The sequence below is a fragment of the Neocloeon triangulifer genome, unplaced genomic scaffold (genome assembly GCF_031216515.1).
Source record: "Neocloeon triangulifer isolate White Clay Creek 2 clone unplaced genomic scaffold, ASM3121651v1 ptg000014l, whole genome shotgun sequence".
Taxonomy (NCBI): domain Eukaryota; kingdom Metazoa; phylum Arthropoda; class Insecta; order Ephemeroptera; family Baetidae; genus Neocloeon; species Neocloeon triangulifer.
In genome coordinates this window covers 9,230,733-9,250,698 of record NW_026775556.1, presented here as the reverse complement: position 1 = coordinate 9,250,698, position 19,966 = coordinate 9,230,733, and the positions used below count along the sequence as shown (strand labels likewise).

Sequence of the window (19,966 nt, the reverse complement as noted above, 5' to 3'; positions counted from 1 at the left end):
GGTATTGAGGATGGTACAAGGATGACGATTGGGCTGCAGTTGTACCTAAATGGTTGCTCACTGAAAAGTGGTGTATGTTTAAAGACATGCACGGCATGATAATTTAAAATTTTTGAAAATAAATTGAATTTAAAAGTTTATAAAGTAAGTTCTGTCAAAAAGTAAAAATCCACTAGCTCACTATAACACTTAATATGTAATAATGACTTCAAAAGCCCATAAATTATTAATATACTGGTTGGTAACGTTGGTAATAACTATAGCGTGTCATGAAAAATTTATAATTTGAGAATTTGTTAAAATATACGACCCAGTTAGGATATTTTTAAATTTTAATAAAGACAATTTACAACGTAAAAAGAGGATCTCTGTCCACTGAAGATACAGAAATTCCTACCTCTTCATTTTTGAATGTTTTTGACGTCAGAATATCAGCTAGGTTGACCAAAAATCCTCTTTCCGAATTGCTGTGCCAAGTCAGGATGACCGACTTGCCATTGTGGACAGCGTCCAGAACCTCGTGGTGGGACATTTCTCCGGTCAAAAGCAGCTCGGCATTCACGCCTGCCAAAACTGAAGATCCAGATCCAGCGCACACAGCCACAGATGAAATTGTTGAATCTGAAATTTTGAAACAGAAATCATAATGATCATTCAATCAAAATATACCTTTTTCAGTACCTTTGCTGGCACCTTTAGCAAGGGCTAAGTGAACGTGGTCAAGTTTGAGTTTAGACTTGATTTTTTCCACAGCTGTGGATATTGTAATGGGACTCTTTAGTTCCATCAGCCTGCCAGCACCACACGACGCCAAATCTAGCGATGTTTCGACCCCTGCTGGACACTTGGCTGGCAAAACTGGCTTTTTTGTTTCAAAATCTGTAAAGAAATTAAACATTAATTAATATTCCATCTGATTAAAATTCTCACACATTTGAGTGAAAATCTGTAAAAATATAAAAGAAAAAAATTTAAAATTTTGCTGAGCTAGTTTTAAGTTAATATGTAAATAAAAAATCATTTGCAAGAGAATCTTACAAATCTAAGTAAAAATAATTACCAAATACGCTAGCAAGCCAGTCATTCACTCCGAAGTAGATCGAGTCATAGCAAGTGTGTGGAGAATACACCGACATATTGTGAGCCATGCACGTAGATATTATCCTCGACTGGAACAAAAATATCTCTCATTAATCAAATTCATAAAATAATTCTTAAAAATTAAAACTCGCCTTCCATTGGTCATTCGTGATGGTTTTAAAGGGCCTGAATAGTGGAGGATGGTAAGAAATGATGAGCTGAATGTTTTTGGAAATCGCCTCTTGAGCAACATCCTCTGTCAAATCGTTTGTCAGCAAGAGTTCCTTCACTGGAGTGCTCGAACTTTGGTAAGTTTCCAGCAGAAGTCCCACATTGTCCCATGACTCGGCAAGCCAAAGAGGAGCCAAATTGTTGAGCCGTTGCACCACCTCTCGAAGGGGCAGTCCACTCCTTGCCATCATAATTTGTTAAAATCTATAACAAAAAATGTATTCAATTTTGAAAACTTTTATTATAAATTTATTGATTTCAAGCACACAAAAATCAGTTAAAAATTTCAAAAATTTATGTTATATATAAGAGGGACACAAAATTAAATTAATAATCTCTTTGATGGATAAATTAAATATTATTGCTTATTGCCCGCATTATATTATTATGAGTATGTTTCATGCTTGAGTTGACTTAGGGGTTATCACATTTTACAGCTCAAAGTTTCATTAGAATTATAATATATGCTCGAGTTTTCCTCGTTTGCTTTTATATCAGTGGGAATACTGGGAGCTGCTGCCATGAAAGAACAATCGTGCCAACTTTTGTTAACGATCTTCGCCTTCTGCACAATTGCAGGCTTTGTTAGTTGCGACGTAGAAATTGAATACAATTTCAAGGTACCGATCTCTCATAAAACGAAATTAAGCTCTAAAAAAGCATGACGATTTCAGGAATATTTGCCTCCGTTGTGGGAAGAGTAAGCAAAGTTTAACGTCACATGCTCAAAAATTTAATTCAACTTTTAATTTTAGGCACGTCAACGTGCTGAGCAAACTGTGCAGCTGCAACGTAGAAAAGGAAAAATTAGCCTCACAAAAGAGGGAATGCGATCAGAGTAATAAGCATTTAAAGGAGTTATACGAACGCGAAAAGGAATTGACTGAACGTGACAATAAATCGTGTTTCAACGAACTGAATTTCAACAAACAGATTTGTGACTTAAAGTATAACGGGAATTAAGCGCTGTAGAACTTTGAAAATAATAATGTGTTCTTTTTTCAGAATCAATGGGCTTGAATTACACCATGAAAGAAAACTTCGAATTGATAAACAAAATTTATTGTCGCTCAGTACTGGTTGGTACTTGTTGAGTCCACCAAATAAATTAGTAAAAATATAAGCTAAAATCAGATGGTTTGAAGAAATAAACAATGTTTTTTTAAATTCAGGCCAACTGGTTTGAGGCCGCGAGAGCTTGCAAAGAGTATGGCATGGAGCTTGTCAGCATTGAGACTAAAGAGGAAAATGACGCCCTTCTTAAAGTAATAGGTAATCACTAAAAATCACAAAAGGTGATTTTTAAATTAAATATCCACCATTTCTTGGTTTTCTCAGGTATTGAAAACTTTTGGATTTCGGGGGTCGACCTGGGCTCTGAAGGTCATTTTTACTGGGCAAGTACTGGAAAGGAAATCGGTCCTTTTACATATTTTCTCAAGGACCAGCCGGACAACATGGGGGGTGATGAAAACTTTTTGCATTTCTGGAGTAGAGGAAAAACTGAGCCATTCATGTGGAACGATAGTAAGTACACGTGGAAAATGAGGTTTATTTGTGAGTTGCAGAATTAAGTGATGTGGAATTTTAAATTAATATCTAGTTTCCCACAGTTTTTCATATTTAAATCTAAAACTTTCTTTTTATTTCTAATTTTCAATGTCAGCAAAAATAAAATTAATTATTGTAATAAAAATTATGTATTTTTTAAGAGGTTTTTTCATCCACGTAAAAACCTCTTAAAAATTAACCCCTGAAACTGCTTTACACTTTACAACACAAACAAAACACTACTCTACACTAATTTTAACAGAAAAAAACACACGCACACTAACAATTATCTGAAAAATTATGTAATTTAGAGATCATTTACTTGTTTTATTTCTATCACTAAACCCAAATTCAGGTTAGCTAATCGAAACAAAACTAGCGTCACAATCTTAACTAATCGCAAGCAGACTAGAACTTTGACAAATAAATTTAAATTCAAATAACATCATAATGATGGTGAATAATAATTTTGAAACAAGAAATCGTGCAGGGTTTTCTTTGTGATCTTCAAGTTTTGCAAAATATTTACGGGTAGAGAATCAGAATTATTTTATCAGGAACCGAAATTCCCAAGAAAGTCACTAAATCCTGACTTTTCAATTTTTTAAGAGGTTTTACATGGTTTTGCTGAAACTGTGCGAGAGAAACTTGGCTTCTTTCAGAATCAATGCGCTTGAATCACGCCATGAAAGAAAACTTTGAATAAATAAAAAAAAAATTAGTGGCTGATCAGTATTTGTTAGGTGCACCAAACAAATTAGTAAAAATAATTCGCTAGTGGAAAACTAATATTTTTTCAATCCAGGCCTACTGGTTTGAGACCGTGAAAACTTGCAAAGAATACAATATATATTCTTAATATATTATATACCATTATATACATACATAAATATTATTATCATCAAACAAATAATGTTATAATATTACTGAACGAAAAAACATGAGTGTACTGTGTAGTAAAATTATTAAAATTTTTACTGATGTACTTACTCTCGTTTAAAAAATTTCAATCTTCTTTTTAGGCACAGCTGCAAAAGTGTATGATAAAAGTGGTCGTGGTTTTGTTTACGTTTTGGCCGGAGCGCTGGTGGCACCCCTAGCGACGGTGCTCGTCAACTGTGCCTGAATCGTCTGCGGCAGGACGAAGGCGCCTCCAGTGAGCAGCAGCCAAGGTAGCGACGGTGCTCATTCGTTCTTTTTGGTGCTCGAGGGGAAGGGGAGGACGAAGGACTGCGGGCAGCAGTGAAGGCAGGCGTGCGTGTGTATGTTGTGAGTGTGCAGCGCGCGAGCTAAAAAGCTAACAAGGTATGCTCCCGAGATGACACACGCCGATTTTGATGAAAGTTGGTATGCAACTTGCACTACCCTTGGGTGTTCTGGAATGGCTATCAAAAGTTGCCCAATTTCACAAGGGAGGGTAGTTTCCATTAAAACGCATGTTAAAAACGATCAGATGTAGGCAACAAAAGCGTCCTCTGTGTATATAAGTTGCCTACATCTGATTTCTCCAATGTAATTCCAATTACATGGAGTTTAAATGGCAAAAATTAAACAAGGAAAATTGGGCAAAAATTAATGACCGTTCTGGGGTACCAATGGGTAGTAGAAGTTGTGCACCAATTTTCATTGAAATCGGGGTGTGTCATCTCGGGAGCATACCTTGTAAGCTGGCGGGCCAAGAAGCTCTGCTCACTCCTCCTTCTATTTCTGAATCGGCTGCTGCACAGAAGAGGAGCCCTGCCTACCCGCTCTCACTGTCAGCGAGTGAGAGAATTAAAATGTGCGGATTATTTTTAGACCCTACTCGTACGCTTTAACTTATTCAGACTCAAATTTGGAGCAGGCACGGCTGTAGCAGGGATGGAGCAACATGGCCGATTTGGCGGAGCGAGTTGACGATCTGATCTGCACTTTCGAGGGTGGAGGCGAAACCACGATGGACACCGTGGCGATGTTGATATTCGGCTGGATGGTGTTCGGCCTGTTCGTGCTGGCCATCGGCAAATACATCTACCAAAGGTTCGTCGGCGGCCTGCCCGAGGACGCCAAGCCGGTCATCGAAGACATCTCGGCGGTCACCATCCCCACAGTCAGTGTCGAGGACGGCGCCGTCGTGGTCAAGCCCGTGCCGCCCACCCCGCCGGTGCGCCGCCGGCCCGTCCCCAAGAAGGTCAGCCCGGGGCCCGCGCCCCTCCCGACCGCCTCCAAGGGGGGCCTCCAGAAGGCCGGCAGCCTCAACTCGCACCTCAACCACCACGCTCGCCAGGGTCTGCAGCTGCTGAACGCGCCCCAGGCCACTGGGCCCGACGGAGACAGTGTCCGCTGGGTCAACAGGGTCTTCCAGTGGCTCTACTGTGACCTCACTGCCGTCCAGGAGGTCATCAACACCTGGATACTCAACCTCAACGAGTTCACCAAAAAGTCCGTCACCGAGGTGAGCCCTTCATTTTAATTTTTATCAACAATTTTATTTTTTCCTGCCAATTTTATAAGAATTTACGAAATGAAATAGTTCATTGCAGAAAAATTAAATGAAAAAAAAAATGTCACATAAATGCATATTGTGAGGAGGTGAGCTAATTAAAATACAAAATATTATTAGATAATCAGCTGACCGCAGCTGATGAGGAGATTCCAAATGTGTGCCAAAATATAATCAGATCGTATGGAAATTTTCCAACATTTTTTCTGAACATTTTGAATTTGAAATATTTGTCAAAGTTCTCATTGATTTGATTTTGTAAGGTTTTACAGTCAACAGACTATTTATGCACTCATGTTACCGTCCAGTAAAATTTTCACAGAAAAACGTCACTATTTGTTCATTGCATTGATATAGTTTTCAAATATTTTACACATTCATTTTTAAGAATTTAATTTCTGTTATACTTTTCAATGTATCTGGTAAATCATTGGAAGCTACAAATTCACTATGGAATCGCGATTTTACACCAAACTCCTTTGAGACTTTGTTCACTTATAGATCCTTTTTATATCTTCTATCATTATTGTGAACATTGCTTACACTTATTAAATTTGAGTTAAATTTATTTGTATTACTTTTTAGTAGCTAATTAAATAATTAGTTGCCTTGACAGTTTAGGCACTCCAGGGAGCAAAGCGCTGAGTGAGCATGTTTGCAGGTTGTTGTGTTTTGTCTGCGAGCTATCATGTTTCAAGTTGTCACCTGTTCTTACATGCCATTCACACAGATTATCTTCCCGTTGATTATGCGCATAAGAATAAATATAAATTTGTAGTAATATTTTTTTATACATTGGGATTAAACATGCCTAGTTTATGCACATGTCAATTTTAAAAGATCTCTCAGCTTTTTCGTAATTTTTATTTTAATTATCATGCAAATTGTATTCGCGACATAAGCGTCTCTGCGGTGAGTGACCTGTTCAAAGTCAATGTTCAAGTTCCAAGGGCGTCGCGTTAGAAGGTTGAAGAGGAAGAGTTAAAAGTGATTCAACTCTATAAATTATATTAGCTGCGATTGTTTTTGAAATTAAAATGAAATTCTTAACAAACGGCTCAATTTTTTGTTCAAAATCGACTTAATGCGTGCGTGAGCCTGTAAACTTATCAGACCCAATTTCGTTTATGATGCCCAGCACGTCAGATACGATATCGATTGGGTCATAATTTTTATGTCGATGCGAAAATAATATTTGGGTCAGGCCGTGGAATTGCCTTTTTGAGACTAAAACTTTTTCACACACAAAAATTCAAAGTTATTTTTTCTGATAGAAGAAAAACTGATTTGGACCGAAAATTTAAATTTGGGAAATAAATTGTATATATTTGTGTAAAAAGAAGTTCTGGCGGTTGTAAAATGTGGCAATGGTAATTTTTTTATTACTGAAAGTTGAGTCGCAAAATGAAGGGCAGTTTTGCGCATTGCAGTCTGGCTCGGCCACTCTTGCCAAATCAAAGCGTTAAATCTTGTTCAACGTTTTCTTTCAATTTTTACTCTTTAATTAATCAGTTGAGCTTATTAATATTTCTTTCACTTAAATTCTTCTTTTTTGACAAGTGAAAATTAATTGCGCATTTAAGGTTGAAATGTATGCTGAATGTTAACTCCAGAAAGATTTTTCTTATTAATTACGTCGTCATGCTCAATATAATTTTATTGAGACTCGCCTACACATATTTCATTCTGCGTCTCTTGCCAAACGAAAATTGCCTACTGCTGGCACATCAATTTGCTTGAACACGATTTTTTATGTCAACAAACTCGTGAGATTAATCAGAATGAGAGAAATTCTCTAGTTTTTTTTTTAAAGACCAGCTATAGGAATTTTTAATTTAAATAAAATTTGTTGAAAGTATTTACAAATTAAAATTCGGAATTGTTTAAAAACACCTTGCGTCCAATTATTTACAATGCCCGCAGGAGTTTTTCTTTCCAATTTTATCTCTTGTGAAAAAAGATAACACTCTCCTTGTCCGCCTTTTTATGTTGCGGTCGACTTTTTATGGGGTGTTTTCCGTCCGCAGTATATTATATCTGATTTCTCGGCATTTGTACGCTGAATTTTTGATGATGTTGAATGCGGTCGAGGGGGTCGATTTGTTGCTCGGTTTCTCATCGTCTCTTAAATTTTTCTTTGGCCAGCATCGCATCGTCGCACTTAGGGCCGCATTGCGACAATGAGATTAGTTGGGCAAAAGCGGATTGTCAGCGAAGGCTTCCTCCGCGCACGCAATGTTTTGCTGCTCTTTTATTTACTTCTGTCATGCCGATACGCAAACTGAAAGAAGCTTGTCATGCGATTTTATAACTTTTCTCACAGAAGTAAACACAGTGTACGGACATAGAATGATGGCAGACGAGAGAGAGCTAAAGGTGCTGGTACAGTCTCGCAGTTGGATTAGCTCATGCTTTCAGTCTGCGGCGCCAACCTACGTGGTGCAATTTAGCTGCATTACGTCACTTAACTGCAGCTTCAGGTGATCTCACCGCAGACAGATAAGACAAAAAATTATCCGCCTTGCAGTTTAATCCAAAATGAAAGCAATAATTAGGATTATACAAAAATTTAGCGAAAATTTCTTATATTTTCACTAAATTTATTTTTGGCACTCTAAATTTAAAACATTTCTTGCGTTCTAATTTTCACAAATTTAAAGTGGTTCCTTGTATTTATTTAAGTGGATGGGAGCGAAATTTTCTCAACGTGAGTCACTTTTACGTTGACAAGTCTCTCTTTCTTTTGTAACTGTATAATATATACAACTTGCTGTACTTACTTTCCACTCTGTATTCTTTGACGCTGAAATTGTTTCACGAGTGAGTGGCCTTAAGCTGACTTGAAAATTTTATTGCAGCCATCACATGAACACCTGAAATTTAAAATTAAAAATTGTTGAGTCTTAGAACTTATTTGTTTTTAATGTTTTGAAAATAAGTAGCAGCTTAAATGATCAAACTTGAGTGCAGAAGATTCTGGATGGTTTTTCTGCAGGCGCAAGGCCACTGACGGCCCTGACTGAATTGGAAATATTTTAGCAAACTGCTATTTCCATATCGATGATTTCCATTTATTTTGCGCGAATTTGAATTTTTAATAGCATTGTTTCATATTTGGGATTAAATTAAATATAAAAACACAGTACATATCTGTTTAAATATTTCAAATTATTTTCCTATTATCAGCTAATCTAATTAATATTGAAGTTCCTTTAATTCCTTTTTAAATTCTGCCCTTCATTGTAAAATAAATTTAAATTACATACTTCAATTTGTATATACATATTTACAGAGAATTTCAACTCACATCCGCTTGTTGCTTCATTTTTTGCTTTACCTTGAAATAATTCTGGACCTTGGTAAAGATTAGAGCTCCAGCGCAAATTTTCGCAGATCTCGAATGGATATTTTTTCCCATTCTTTGCAGCACTCCAGCAGCTCGCCGTCCTCATATCGATTGGACCATTCTCTGCCGCCTGCACTAAACCGACTAGCAAAACGCGCGACTTGGTGCAGAGAGAGCACTTTACTTTGTTTCATTGCCAAAAGCCACACCGCACAGAGACACAAATTAATGGTCTCGTGCAAAGTTAGTTAGTCTCGTTGGAGCCATAAGTCGCGTCTGTTTTTCTCTAAAAACCATATTATTGTTAAGCGCCAACGTTTGGCTCTAGTAACTGCGGTTAATGGCTTCACAGCACATTTCCCATATCGATTGTCTCGCAGACGGAATCGGGCAGTGACGGATTGCATTGTTCAGCTGCCGCTGATATTTCTGGCTCGTTCGTGAACTGTTAAGGGCACACAGCCTTTGCTCTCAAAACGAGCGACAAAAGAGCCAAAGCCATGCAAGCATTCATTCATTTTGATGCCTCCGATAACCTTTCTTTCAATCTATTGAACTTTACATTTACCCAAAAAATGTGACAATTTTTTTTTAATTTTTACTTTATTAGGAAGCATTTCTCATGTATGTGCGAATAAATTTTATTTGTTTATATTTCAATTATAATAAATTGACACCTGGCATTTTAGCATGGAGTTGGCGTGGAGTTTGTCCGTGTCTTGCCAGAGTCCCATTCACCCACCTTGAGCAGCGTGTTCTCCGAGTGCGCACCAAACGAAGATGTGGTAAGTTTTGCCATCAATTTACAATTAAATTCATTATATTGACTTAAATTTTAAACAAGCAAAACGTTTTCACCCAATAGCTTGGAATAAATAAATTTCTATTTTAAAATGCAAAAAATTTGGCATAATAATAATAAATTTAATGAGTTTTCCTTTTTTATGTCTTTTAATTTTTTTTTATTGGAGTCTTGCAGGCTTAAAAATTAATTCAAATTTTAAAAAAGTGTGCCATGTTTTTTGCAAACTTTTTCTGTGCCAGCCTTGAGATTCCTAATTCGTTAGTGATAATCTCCTGGCTGATGGTAACTCATGTAAGAGTCATCTGATTGAAATTGTTTTGCGAAAAACAACAGTCCCTTTATTTAGCCCGCGCGACCTCATCCTCTTTTTATTCGTGCCGTGCAATGATTGCGCCAATAATTGGCTGTGAAGTGCCTTGCCAACTATCTTCGACGACGAGGATTTGTAATGGACAAATACTCTCTTCTAGTCTCTCACACGCCCCTGGCTTTCCCCTATCTGTTTAATTGTTTTTGGCTTCCCTTGCTGACTATTTAAGCACCAAGCTATAGCAGGGAATGCAGGGTTCATCCTCAGCAAATAATCTCTTGCGCTTACCTTTGAATTAAATTCCATTTGTAATTTCTATAAAAATATATACAAAAATATGGGTTATTAAAAAATAAAAATAAATAAATATGAACTAAATTCAAAATAAAATTTCAGACGATCACCTGTGATTTTGAAGCTACACCAGCTTTGCAACTGAAAGCTTTCCGCCAGAAAGGAGAGAAAGTGGAAGTGTCCCATTACAGAGTAAACGTTAACCGACTGAGGGCTAGACTTAACCTCTCTGTCCTAACTGAAAAATTGCTGGTCGATGCCAAGTTTGATGGCTGGCCAGACGTGAGTGCTTCCTCACATCAGAAACCTTGAAATTTTTAACCCCTTTTTCGTTCAGATCAAAGTCGCACTGGCTCAGGTCGGCAGCATCCGAAACTCACTGGGCAGTGACGAAGCTGCAATGCAAGAGGTCATCAACGACATTGTCGTCACGGCCATCAGGAGCTCATCGATTCACCTTAACTTTTCCAAGTATAACGCTTGCCCTCGCTTTGATAGGTACATGGCTCCTGCTACGCCAGTCTTGCCTGTTCACTATGATAGTATGGTAAGGGTGACTTTTATTGCCATTTTTTTTTTCTTTATTTGCAGCTTAATATTTTTCAGAGCAATCACACCCGTGCCGCTGCCGAAAAGAGGCTGCTTGTTAAAATTGTTAAAGCTGCTAATCTTGGGTCTGATAAAGGTATGTTAGCAAAATTACTCCTGTACGTAGCATAATGAACTTTTCAAAATTAGGTTGTGTAGAGCCTTATTGTGTGGTTGAAATGGATGAACCTGCCCAGAAATTCTCCACCACCTTCAGGTCAAACACCAACTCTCCCATTTGGGACGAGCATTTCAAATTGTAAGAGATATTTTATTTCGCATGAAAATAGTAAAAATAATAATAATAATAATAATTTCAGTGAGCTAAGTCCTAACACCATGGAGCTGATGTTTGAAATTTACGATCGAAGCGACCATCGATTCCTTGGTCTTGGAATCGTAGGAGTCGAGGAACTCCTGGCCAGCCCAAGTCAACGTCAAGTGATTCTTTTGCAGCCTCGGCCTTATGAAACAGACCAAGTGTCTGGCTCCTTAACTGTTGAGGTGAGTAAAAATTTCCACTTTTGGTGAGCGATAGACTAATAAGATAACTTTCCCGCAGTTCATGTTTGTTGACATCAATGATGGACCTTTAATAGGCAGGCGCGGGGAAATGCCTCTGAAGCTTAAAGAGACTGTAAAATCTGTTTCTCCTACTGGTGCTGTAATAACCACAACAAAGACTGTTTATTCTAAAGGTAAGAAATTATTTTATCTGCAATTTTGCGTCCTGATTCGCAAAATTCTAGATGGTGTAGCCAACGGAGTAGATGGACTAGCTGATTCAGCCTTGAGAGAATTGGAACTGCGCAATGCTAGAACTGGCGCTAATACACAAGCTAGCAAGAGCACTTTAATAATTCACAGTGTACAAAGGGTAATATATTTTGCCTGCCGAGCATGGACTATGTGTGTACCCCCATAACTGATTTGTGTTTTCATCCTAACAGCAAACACCCCAAAGGCCGGTGGTGAAGGTGAGTTAATTTTCCCACCATCTCCTTTTACCAAAATCCTGTGAATATAGTGGAAGCAACAAATTGTTTAGATTTGAGTTATCAAGAGCCCTTTAATAAGCTTGGTTTTCCATTGTGTTTTGTTTCGAATGCAGGTGGAACTAACTGAAGGTGGACAATGGCATGAAGTCCCTGAAATTGTACAACCAGAGGCAAGTTGTTTGTTATTCCCTTATCCAATAATCTCATCCAAAATGAAAAGTTAATACATTTTTGCATGAGTTGTTGAACAAGCTTTGACATTTTTTTTTTTTTAGTTTTTTTAGAAGTGACAATCAAAATTATATTTTGCAAAAATGTAAATACGTGTAAATAATCCAAATTTAATTACAATAATAAAGTGATTTATTCAATTTTCAAATTAAATTGCCATATTATATATTATTGTAAAAATTTTACTTAACATAAATCCTGTTACAGCAAGGTACCAGAGAAGAAGCAGAGCTCCATGATGGTGAAGCGACAAACGGAGTGAACGCTACCTTGCCTGATGGTAATAAGGAAAACATTGACTTTTTAGAATATACTCTTATTTTCTTCAATCTTTATTATCCACCAGAGCGAGGCCGCACAAAGAAAAAGAAGCGAGATTTCTTCGGCACCATCAAAAAACGCCTAAGCCGAAGCAAAAACCGTTCTAAGTCGGTGGACCCTAGTTTGAGAGACGAGTCTTTGGGAAGAGATGCGTCCCTTAATCGCTCTGTTTCTGCAGACAGAGCAAGAGACGCATCGGCTAGCGATCCAAACAGAAGTGTTACGGGTAGGATTTTATGCAAAACATCTTCTTGCTGTTCAAATTACTGCAAGTTTACTCAATTGAATTTTCACCAATATGTAGTTGATTAGAAGTGTGTTCCTTTTGAATCTAATTGTTGTTTGCCTGTTTTGTTTTATTACCACCTGTTGTGCACCTTTATCTGTGTGGATGTTCATTTTGACTAATTAAATCTGGTAAGTTTAAACTTTACGTTCTTTTGGACCGTTTTGTGACCCAGTTTGAAAAATCTTTACATAAATTTTGTCTTTTTAAGGATACCTCTCAGTGCCCAAGGGTCTTGATGGGTCCACCAGGTCGAGCCTGAGTGAGGCCAGCGGCATCAGCGGTGCCAGCACAAGAACTTACGTAAACGACGCTTCGACTTTGGTGCTAGAAACCATTGAGAATGGAGTGAAGAAGCACTATTTAGTTCCTCTTTCCTTGGCGCAGCGCAGCAAGTGGCGCAAGAAGGGTGTAAAGCTGCACATTTATAATGATCACACCTTTGTAGCCAGGCACTTACCAGGGTAACATTAATTGATCTTTTGAATTTGCCCCTCTGATTATTTGCAAAATTTTCAGTGGAACTGTTTGTACAGTGTGCACCAAGTCTGTAGCCAGGCGGATTGGCAAGCAGGGTTACGAATGTCGGGACTGTCTTTTGCGCTGCCACAAACACTGCCATGTGAAGGCGGACACCACATGTCCTAACTCAACAATCCAGAGCATTGAATTGTAAGTATTTAAAAAAAAAATCTGTTAAATTGGCGATTCCCTTCTGTCCCTCTGATTTCTTTTATCATTCCCAAATAAATTGAGCTCCAGCCAAAAAAATTTCTGATATTAAAAAAGAAACATTTTGAATTTTCTGGGAAAAAGGTTTACAACAATAACTAGATAACTTAAAAGGGAACAATATTTATTTTGGCGCTAATTAAATTTATTTTCAAATATGGGTCTCTGCTGCCTGTACTCAGTGAATAGGTAAGACGGGTGCAATCTATGTTGATGACTTTAGTCTGTGCATTAATTTGTTATAATTTTTTTGATTGCGCATTTGTAATGAGTTATTTTAATTTAAATTTAATAGGCACGGATGCATGCAAGTTTAGCATAATGAGATTGATTTTGATCTTTGATTTTGATGAAATAAATTGGTATGCTTGATGTAATATATTATACGAAACACTCCCAAATTAAAATGTGATAATTGCAAATATAAGCTTAATATAAAATAGAATGTAGACTAAAAAACCTAGATTTAACTGTTATCATTAAATAAAAATTTATATTGAATTTCTTAAATTACGGTTTTCTTTCAAACGTTTGTCTAGCAATTTTAGATTTTTTGTTTGCTATATTTTGCATGATTTCTGATTTCTTAATCAGTAAAAATGCATAATAATGGATTTTTTTAATTTCTAGGCAAGTGATGCAGAACTCCCCACTTGGTCCAAGTAAACTGGCAACAATGTCATCATGACCTTGTTAAATGTTTGTGATTAAAAAGTGAACATACGTCAGTGCGGAAGCCTCTGCAGCACGTTAAAAGAAAAGATATTAATAATAGTCCGGTGATGATTGATTTGACCACTGAGAAATAATCACGATGTACACTTTCTCAATTTTACAATTTTAAATGACGCGCTGAAACTATGTAAGCAAGGAATCTTGATTTGCTATTCCTTAAATAACATTTAACTTAATACCGTGACAGTCGCATACAGTACTTAATGCCCAGGTATGTACTGCTTGAATCATTTAATTTAATGTTTCTCGTAAGGAAGACAATATCTATAATTTTACTGCGGGAAATTAGTTGATCTGAATGTGAGAATCTTAATGAAAACACTGTCTTTGATTTTATTTTCTTTTAAAAAATGTGAACTCTTAGTTTTTAAACACTTCTCTGCAATTTGGATCTGGTGTTTCATTTTGGTAGGTTGTCTGTGTCAAAGACTGGTTACATAATTATATTGAAAAACTGAAATTTTGGATTGTTCCCACCCTATGTTTCTTATATACGAAATTTATGAAATATGCAAGAAGTGAAGCCTCAACATTGGCCTTAATGAAACTTCACTTCAACTATGCCTTCTTGTTAATGTGAGCGAAATTAAATAAACAGCTTTTAATATGAAAATTTGCTTGAATTATTATTTATTTCACCAGCTATGGGCGAAAAATCATGTTCAGAGCACAGGGAAAATATTTAAATTTTTATTTTTAAAAATATAGGCATGAGCATTGTGTTTGGAATGTTGACTAGCTAGTGGTAGTCTATGAAAGGATGGCAATTTAATTCAACAGTCTCTATAGGTTATTCCTCAAAATCATTTCCTTTAACTGGCACATCGTCGTTACTCACAGCAGCAGATTTAGTCTCTTCCTCTTCAATTTCTTTAGCCTTTTCTTTGGCTCGTTGTTCCTCCTCGTTTTTGCTTTCATCTTCATAGAGCTCTAAATTAATAAAATTCGAACATGTCAATGCAATTTTAATTTTAACAGGAATTTGTACCATCAAGATCTCCTTGGAACAAATCAAAATCTGTCATTTCTTCGTTTCCTTCTTCCTCCGTGCTCCGTGTCAAATGGAAATATGAGAGAGCACAAATAACACCCAGGAAGAACAAGTTTGAGCTGATTCCAATTGATGCCGACAAAATGGGCCAATGGAACATCAAATGACGGAGACCAGTAAAATGAGCGTGGATGTGCAAAGAGGCAGAATATATTTGCACACTTCTGCTTTGTATCTCAATGTATGCATCTGTGGCTGGCTTCATCTATTTTGTAATAAAATAAATTATTGAACAGGCGCTTCATAAGTAAAACTTACCGCATCTTCTTCATAATCAGCAAAAAGCTCAACGATCACTCCCTGTTTCTCCTCATTTGGTCCAAAGATTAAGAATGGAGAGAACAGGAGCGTCTTCATGGTTAAGAGGAGCTCACTTCGGTAATGCAGCATTGCCGATCTGCAAGAGTGGCTCATCAAAGTGCCATCTTTGTCTCGCATCGACAAACAAACCATGAACATGCCTGCCGAATTTTTAACTTATTTATTTGGACTATCAATTTAAATATTTTTTTTAAGTAAAACCACAAGTAGAAAAGCTTATTAAATAGAAATACATGCCTAACTCTTTGTTTCTTGGAGACTCCGGCATGTCCAGATTCAGGTACACTCGGTATTTCTGGCCAAATGTGAGCAACTGGTGTCTTTTGGTGAGCTGAACATGAGCCGAGGGGAAACTGCACACACCATGCTGAGGCTCACACGGCCTTTAAAAATTGAAAAAATAAAGCTCAATTAAATAAACCATCAAGTATTATATTGAAAATTACTGAAATTGAAGATGAACAGGTCTCGAGTGTGAGATCGAAGGCATGTACGAATAGTAGAAGGCAACATAAATGAAGACGGAGATCCAGAGGATGACAGAACCTAAGAGGAGGACGGCGCCACCCCGGATAATTGCTTCTTTGGCGCCGCCGACAGTCGAGTCCAAAGTGCGCTGCGTGAGACCCTGGATTTTGCGGCTGATTGTCTCCATCTTTCACTCTCGTCAGACAATCCTGAGATAAAGTACAGTCCGATTAGCTGCGATGAAACTACGAGTTCAACGAGTTGTGGAGAAGTGCTGAGATTAGGAGAGGGGCCAAATCATCCAACTACACGACCTTTGGTCAGTATGATTTCATTATAATTATGTCCTTGGAGAAAATAAAACTAAATTAAAACTTACCCTTCCGTCTCTGAACACATTTTACACGATGAAAAAATAAAGAACAGAGAACAGCACCTGCTGGCCTCTTGAATATATTTTTTTTTCTTTTCAATTCAACAACAATCGAATTGCTAGAAAATATTACGTCTTCTTATACTTTAAAAATAATGCGCACAGGGAATCAGTGATTCATAACTATGATGTCTTTTGTCTTTGTTGTTGTTCTGTCTATGCAGGCTACGCCTCTTTCTCCGTTCCCACCGTCTCAAGCTCAAACTCAAATCTATGCTGGGTATTTGTGCAAAAAAAAATTCAAAAAATTTACAACATGCTATTTTTACCTGAATAATTAACTTGATGGAATATTTATTTATCAATATAATATACAGCAATAATAAAGGAAGATCAATCAATGTATGTTGTTGTGAAATTACTCATTCAAATTCATCTTAAATATAACAAATAATCGCCATTTATACAAGCGCAGTCTCAATAAAAAATCAGCAATATTTCTGGACTTTTTCACACTTTACATTGCGGACTATAATATAATTTGCATAATAATTATAGTTCTTTTAAATTTTGATATGGAAAAAGATAAATTTTTGTAATTACAATTTAGCCGTCTGGGATTAACAGCCGAGGAGGAAATGTGCTTTGTGTAAAAACTGGAATTCTACTAACAATAAAACTGAAAGGTAGAATATCAGCAAAGGTTCCAATTAGAGTATCGAAAATATACATGGGATGACTGAATTATCTGAAACTATGAAAGTTATTCTCATAACAAACACTATCTATTGTCTGTTTCAACATAAATATTAATGATCAAAATAAAATAGGCATTCAATGTATACACGAGCTGCCCTTTTAAATCCTTACAAGTTGATAATTTTTCACTTTTCATTGTCTATGTGGTCGCTGGTGGGTTGTGTTTTGACACAGGACATGCGAGCAGTGCTGAAATGTCCCAGATTTTAATGACCCTGTCCTGGCCAACAGTGAGGAGCCGGTCTCTGGCCTCGTCAATGTCCATGCAAACGACGGCCTGTTTTGCATCGTGGAAGGAGGCCAATGGGTGTTGTCTGGTAAATTTTTATTAATAAAATCAAAACTTGAGGTTGTTAATTAATTATTTACGGAATGTCTCGGACTGTGTTGTAGCACGGCTCGCACACTCTAACTGGAAATTCGTGGCCCAGTTCAGGCATCGTCGTTCGAGAGGACGAACACTTGTCGCATACAGCCCTGCCACACAACCTGCAGTGGTGCTGGCGCAGACCCAGCTGCTTCTGGTCCATCATGGCGCGCACATTCCAGAAGAAGGGTCGGCCACAACGCTGGCATGTGTCTGACTCGAACCAATCAGGAGTCTGGAAATAATTCATAAATTTAAATCTTTACTTTATTTGATCTTGAAAATTTTCACACCTCTTTCCTCTTGACCGTCATGTCCCAGCAAACAATTTGTGAATCTTCTCCACCGGAGAAAAGTTGTTGACTGGCAGCGGCAAAAGCAAGAGCAGTCACCTTATTTCTGTAAAAAAAAAACATATCAATAATTAACTTGGATATTTTAAAAATCACTTCATTGGAAAATCGCCATTATAAATCATCATTTTCATTTTCTTTCATAAATTTATTTTTACTTGTGGCCCTGGAGCTCATAAGCAGTTCCTTGCTGTCCACCAATGTCCCAAACAATCACACTCTGGTCGAAGGAGCCACTGAACAGCAACTTCTTCTCAGCACACCAAGCAAGGGACCTGATGCTGCCCGAATGTCCTCTCAGGGTAGTGACGTGCGAAACGCCACCCGAACTGGTCCCAGACCCGTCTCCACTGACGCCACCCAACTTTAGCATTGCGATTTCTCCAGAAAAGTCGCCGACAAAGGCATACTTAGCTTGCGAATCAAATCTGTATGTGTGTTAAGGAAAATAATAATAATGCCTTACAAAAATTTACACAATAACTGAAGATTAGCAGAATAAAAGAAGCAGGCAAAAATAATTTCCGTTCATTTGGAAAAGAACTTATTGTTAGTAGAAACATTTTTTAGTGATGTATTAACTAATCAGGAGTTGATAACATTAACCGTATTTCAACCCACTTCCTTAAGGAAGAGAAACGCTTTTGATCTATAAAAAAAACAAGCATTTTTTAGTAAATACCTTGAAAAATAAAAGTGGACAAAAAGCATAAAATAAATTAGAATTGTCCTGATTTGTTTGCCTGTTACATAATTCCGTGGAATTGTTTCATTATTTTCTTTAATTAACAGGTCATTAGAAAGGATACTGCAAACAGGTAAACCAAGCTGGTCCCAAGTGACCCCCGAGAGGTCTTCCAGTCTCTGAGCAGTGCATTTTGAAAGCCTTGTCTCTGCCAGCGCTGAGCAGCCACTCGCAGCTCAGAGAGAAGAGAATTGCAGTGACTCGACCGGCGTGTGCTGTGGCGTATTGCTTTCCTGGCTCTAAATGGTTGTAGTCTGGCGTTATAGTGAATTCCTGCAATAATTAATATTAAGTATTTTTGGCACAAAAATACTCCAGTTATGGTTGGTACATAAATAGCTCCGCTGTCCATTCCGACAAAGAGCTGCCGAGTCTCCGGGCAGTAGAAAAGGGAGCTGGCTGCTGAAGGCATGTAATGGCAAATGCTCGGCCAATATTGTCCACTGTCTCTCTTCAGCCAAACTCGGAGCGTCCTGTGAATAAAGAAAATTCATGATAGATTTGCAAACAGGTAAGAATTTATGTGGGGGCGAGGTCCGTATTTTATGAATTATAGTGGCCTAATTTTCGTAAATTCAGTTCTTGTAATTTATATATTTTATTAAATAAGGAAGGAATAAGAATCAGGGGAAAGCGGGCGTCTAGATGAGTCTGCCAATTAGAAAAATACAAGTTGCGTATGAGCCGAAGGCGGACAATCAGCTGTCAGGGGCCGCCCAAGAAACGCATCATCACCTGTCGTCCGAGACGCTGATGATGCCGTCCTCGCCAGGGATGATGGTAGCCGCGTTGACCTCGTCATTGCAACCCTCTAATTTCGAAATTAGCACCGGCTTTCGCGAAGAATTAAATCTGTCTTCGCTGCTACCTGGCACAGGGTTTATCAACGCCGCCATGATTGTAAATCATGTGATGGCAGGAGCACCAACATGAGCGAACGAACCGGAACGAACCGCGCGATCGAACGTCGAACCCAGGGCAAGGGAGCAATATACACCTGTTTAACAAATTTAAATTAGCACCTTCAAATTATTGATCAATTACCATGGTAAGCAAATTGAATGCTAAAATTAAACAAAGAGAGTAAAAACAAGCTAGACGCCAAAATAATACATTTACATAATAAAGTATTTTATCGTTTTTTAACCATAAAAAATAATTCTTTTTCTTGTGGCTGCTTGGAAAAATTTGAAATTTAATGTTAATTAATAAATTGAGAGTTCAAAATTGAGATGTCTAAATACAATAAAATCTAGCATTTAAAAAAGTCTCCTATTTCCATTAAAAAAATCAGTAGTTAAGGCATCTGATTTTATAAATCTGATATAAAATGAACTTAATTGCTGAACTCTGAACCGTTTTGAAATGTTTGGCTTATCACATGGCTGTGCTGATTGAGGTCTTAACTTTAAACTGATTAATTGTAGAAATAAATATTAAAATGATAACCAGAGTCTTTTGGTATGGCTAAGCTATTTCAAATTTTCCAATAATAAACTATAAAAGGGAGTTGTCTTTTTATGTTTTTTTTTTAAATAC

The 19,966-nt window shown here is 37.4% G+C and overlaps 5 protein-coding genes and 1 long non-coding RNA gene across 17 annotated transcripts; 3 read left to right on the top strand and 3 right to left on the bottom strand.

The window, feature by feature from the left end:
• Positions 1 to 42: 42 nt before the first annotated feature.
• Positions 43 to 4,636, bottom strand: LOC132201938 (NIF3-like protein 1). Of its 4 annotated transcripts, none has more exons than XM_059628513.1 (6): positions 3,853 to 4,534; positions 1,233 to 1,515; positions 1,061 to 1,169; positions 682 to 879; positions 398 to 621; positions 43 to 60 (listed from the first exon to the last, which is right to left on the bottom strand). In XM_059628513.1, exons 2-6 carry the CDS (start codon positions 1,500 to 1,502, stop codon positions 58 to 60), a joined length of 804 nt encoding a protein of 267 aa, XP_059484496.1. In that variant the 5' UTR covers positions 1,503 to 1,515; positions 3,853 to 4,534; the 3' UTR covers positions 43 to 57. The 4 variants fall into 4 exon arrangements, with proteins under 4 accessions (XP_059484496.1, XP_059484495.1, XP_059484494.1 ...); XM_059628512.1 differs by lacking the exon at positions 43 to 60 and having other exon boundaries at positions 315 to 621; positions 3,853 to 4,159; positions 4,522 to 4,636; XM_059628511.1 differs by lacking the exon at positions 43 to 60 and having other exon boundaries at positions 315 to 621; positions 3,853 to 4,247; positions 4,522 to 4,621.
• LOC132201940 (C-type lectin 37Da-like) lies at positions 1,790 to 3,153 on the top strand. Its single transcript, XM_059628515.1, has 6 exons — positions 1,790 to 1,931; positions 1,986 to 2,011; positions 2,067 to 2,258; positions 2,317 to 2,422; positions 2,484 to 2,583; positions 2,650 to 3,153. The coding sequence occupies exons 1-6, from the start codon at positions 1,833 to 1,835 to the stop codon at positions 2,883 to 2,885; spliced, it is 759 nt and encodes a 252-aa protein (XP_059484498.1). The 5' UTR covers positions 1,790 to 1,832; the 3' UTR covers positions 2,886 to 3,153.
• On the top strand, positions 4,066 to 14,603 carry LOC132201927 (uncharacterized). 7 transcript variants are annotated; one of them, XM_059628489.1, is made up of 17 exons: positions 4,066 to 4,167; positions 4,590 to 4,642; positions 4,706 to 5,296; positions 9,380 to 9,475; positions 10,202 to 10,381; positions 10,437 to 10,646; positions 10,706 to 10,784; positions 10,838 to 10,946; positions 11,008 to 11,191; positions 11,250 to 11,564; positions 11,638 to 11,664; positions 11,799 to 11,855; positions 12,124 to 12,196; positions 12,263 to 12,463; positions 12,735 to 12,987; positions 13,043 to 13,195; positions 13,886 to 14,603. In XM_059628489.1, the coding sequence occupies exons 3-17, from the start codon at positions 4,733 to 4,735 to the stop codon at positions 13,941 to 13,943; spliced, it is 2,559 nt and encodes an 852-aa protein (XP_059484472.1). In that variant the 5' UTR covers positions 4,066 to 4,167; positions 4,590 to 4,642; positions 4,706 to 4,732; the 3' UTR covers positions 13,944 to 14,603. The 7 variants fall into 7 exon arrangements, with proteins under 7 accessions (XP_059484472.1, XP_059484473.1, XP_059484471.1 ...); XM_059628491.1 differs by adding an exon at positions 13,419 to 13,444 and having other exon boundaries at positions 4,153 to 4,642; positions 13,043 to 13,197; XM_059628492.1 differs by having other exon boundaries at positions 4,155 to 4,642; positions 11,250 to 11,385; positions 11,437 to 11,564.
• Positions 14,020 to 16,427, bottom strand: LOC132201930 (seipin). 3 transcript variants are annotated; one of them, XM_059628496.1, is made up of 6 exons: positions 16,210 to 16,427; positions 15,809 to 16,144; positions 15,600 to 15,745; positions 15,300 to 15,517; positions 14,979 to 15,246; positions 14,020 to 14,920 (listed from the first exon to the last, which is right to left on the bottom strand). In XM_059628496.1, the coding sequence occupies exons 2-6, from the start codon at positions 16,015 to 16,017 to the stop codon at positions 14,781 to 14,783; spliced, it is 981 nt and encodes a 326-aa protein (XP_059484479.1). In that variant the 5' UTR covers positions 16,018 to 16,144; positions 16,210 to 16,427; the 3' UTR covers positions 14,020 to 14,780. The 3 variants fall into 3 exon arrangements, with proteins under 3 accessions (XP_059484479.1, XP_059484480.1, XP_059484481.1); XM_059628497.1 differs by having other exon boundaries at positions 15,809 to 16,039; XM_059628498.1 differs by having other exon boundaries at positions 14,022 to 14,920; positions 15,300 to 15,502; positions 16,210 to 16,425.
• LOC132201941 (uncharacterized) lies at positions 15,850 to 18,378 on the top strand. Its single transcript, XR_009442315.1, has 3 exons — positions 15,850 to 16,149; positions 17,194 to 17,279; positions 17,356 to 18,378. It is a non-coding gene; the product is annotated as an uncharacterized LOC132201941 (long non-coding RNA).
• On the bottom strand, positions 16,512 to 19,348 carry LOC132201929 (WD repeat and FYVE domain-containing protein 2). Its single transcript, XM_059628495.1, has 7 exons — positions 19,163 to 19,348; positions 18,759 to 18,900; positions 18,492 to 18,700; positions 17,841 to 18,110; positions 17,623 to 17,728; positions 17,332 to 17,564; positions 16,512 to 17,276 (listed from the first exon to the last, which is right to left on the bottom strand). The coding sequence occupies exons 1-7, from the start codon at positions 19,321 to 19,323 to the stop codon at positions 17,102 to 17,104; spliced, it is 1,296 nt and encodes a 431-aa protein (XP_059484478.1). The 5' UTR covers positions 19,324 to 19,348; the 3' UTR covers positions 16,512 to 17,101.
• Between the last annotated feature and the right edge of the window lie 618 nt (positions 19,349 to 19,966).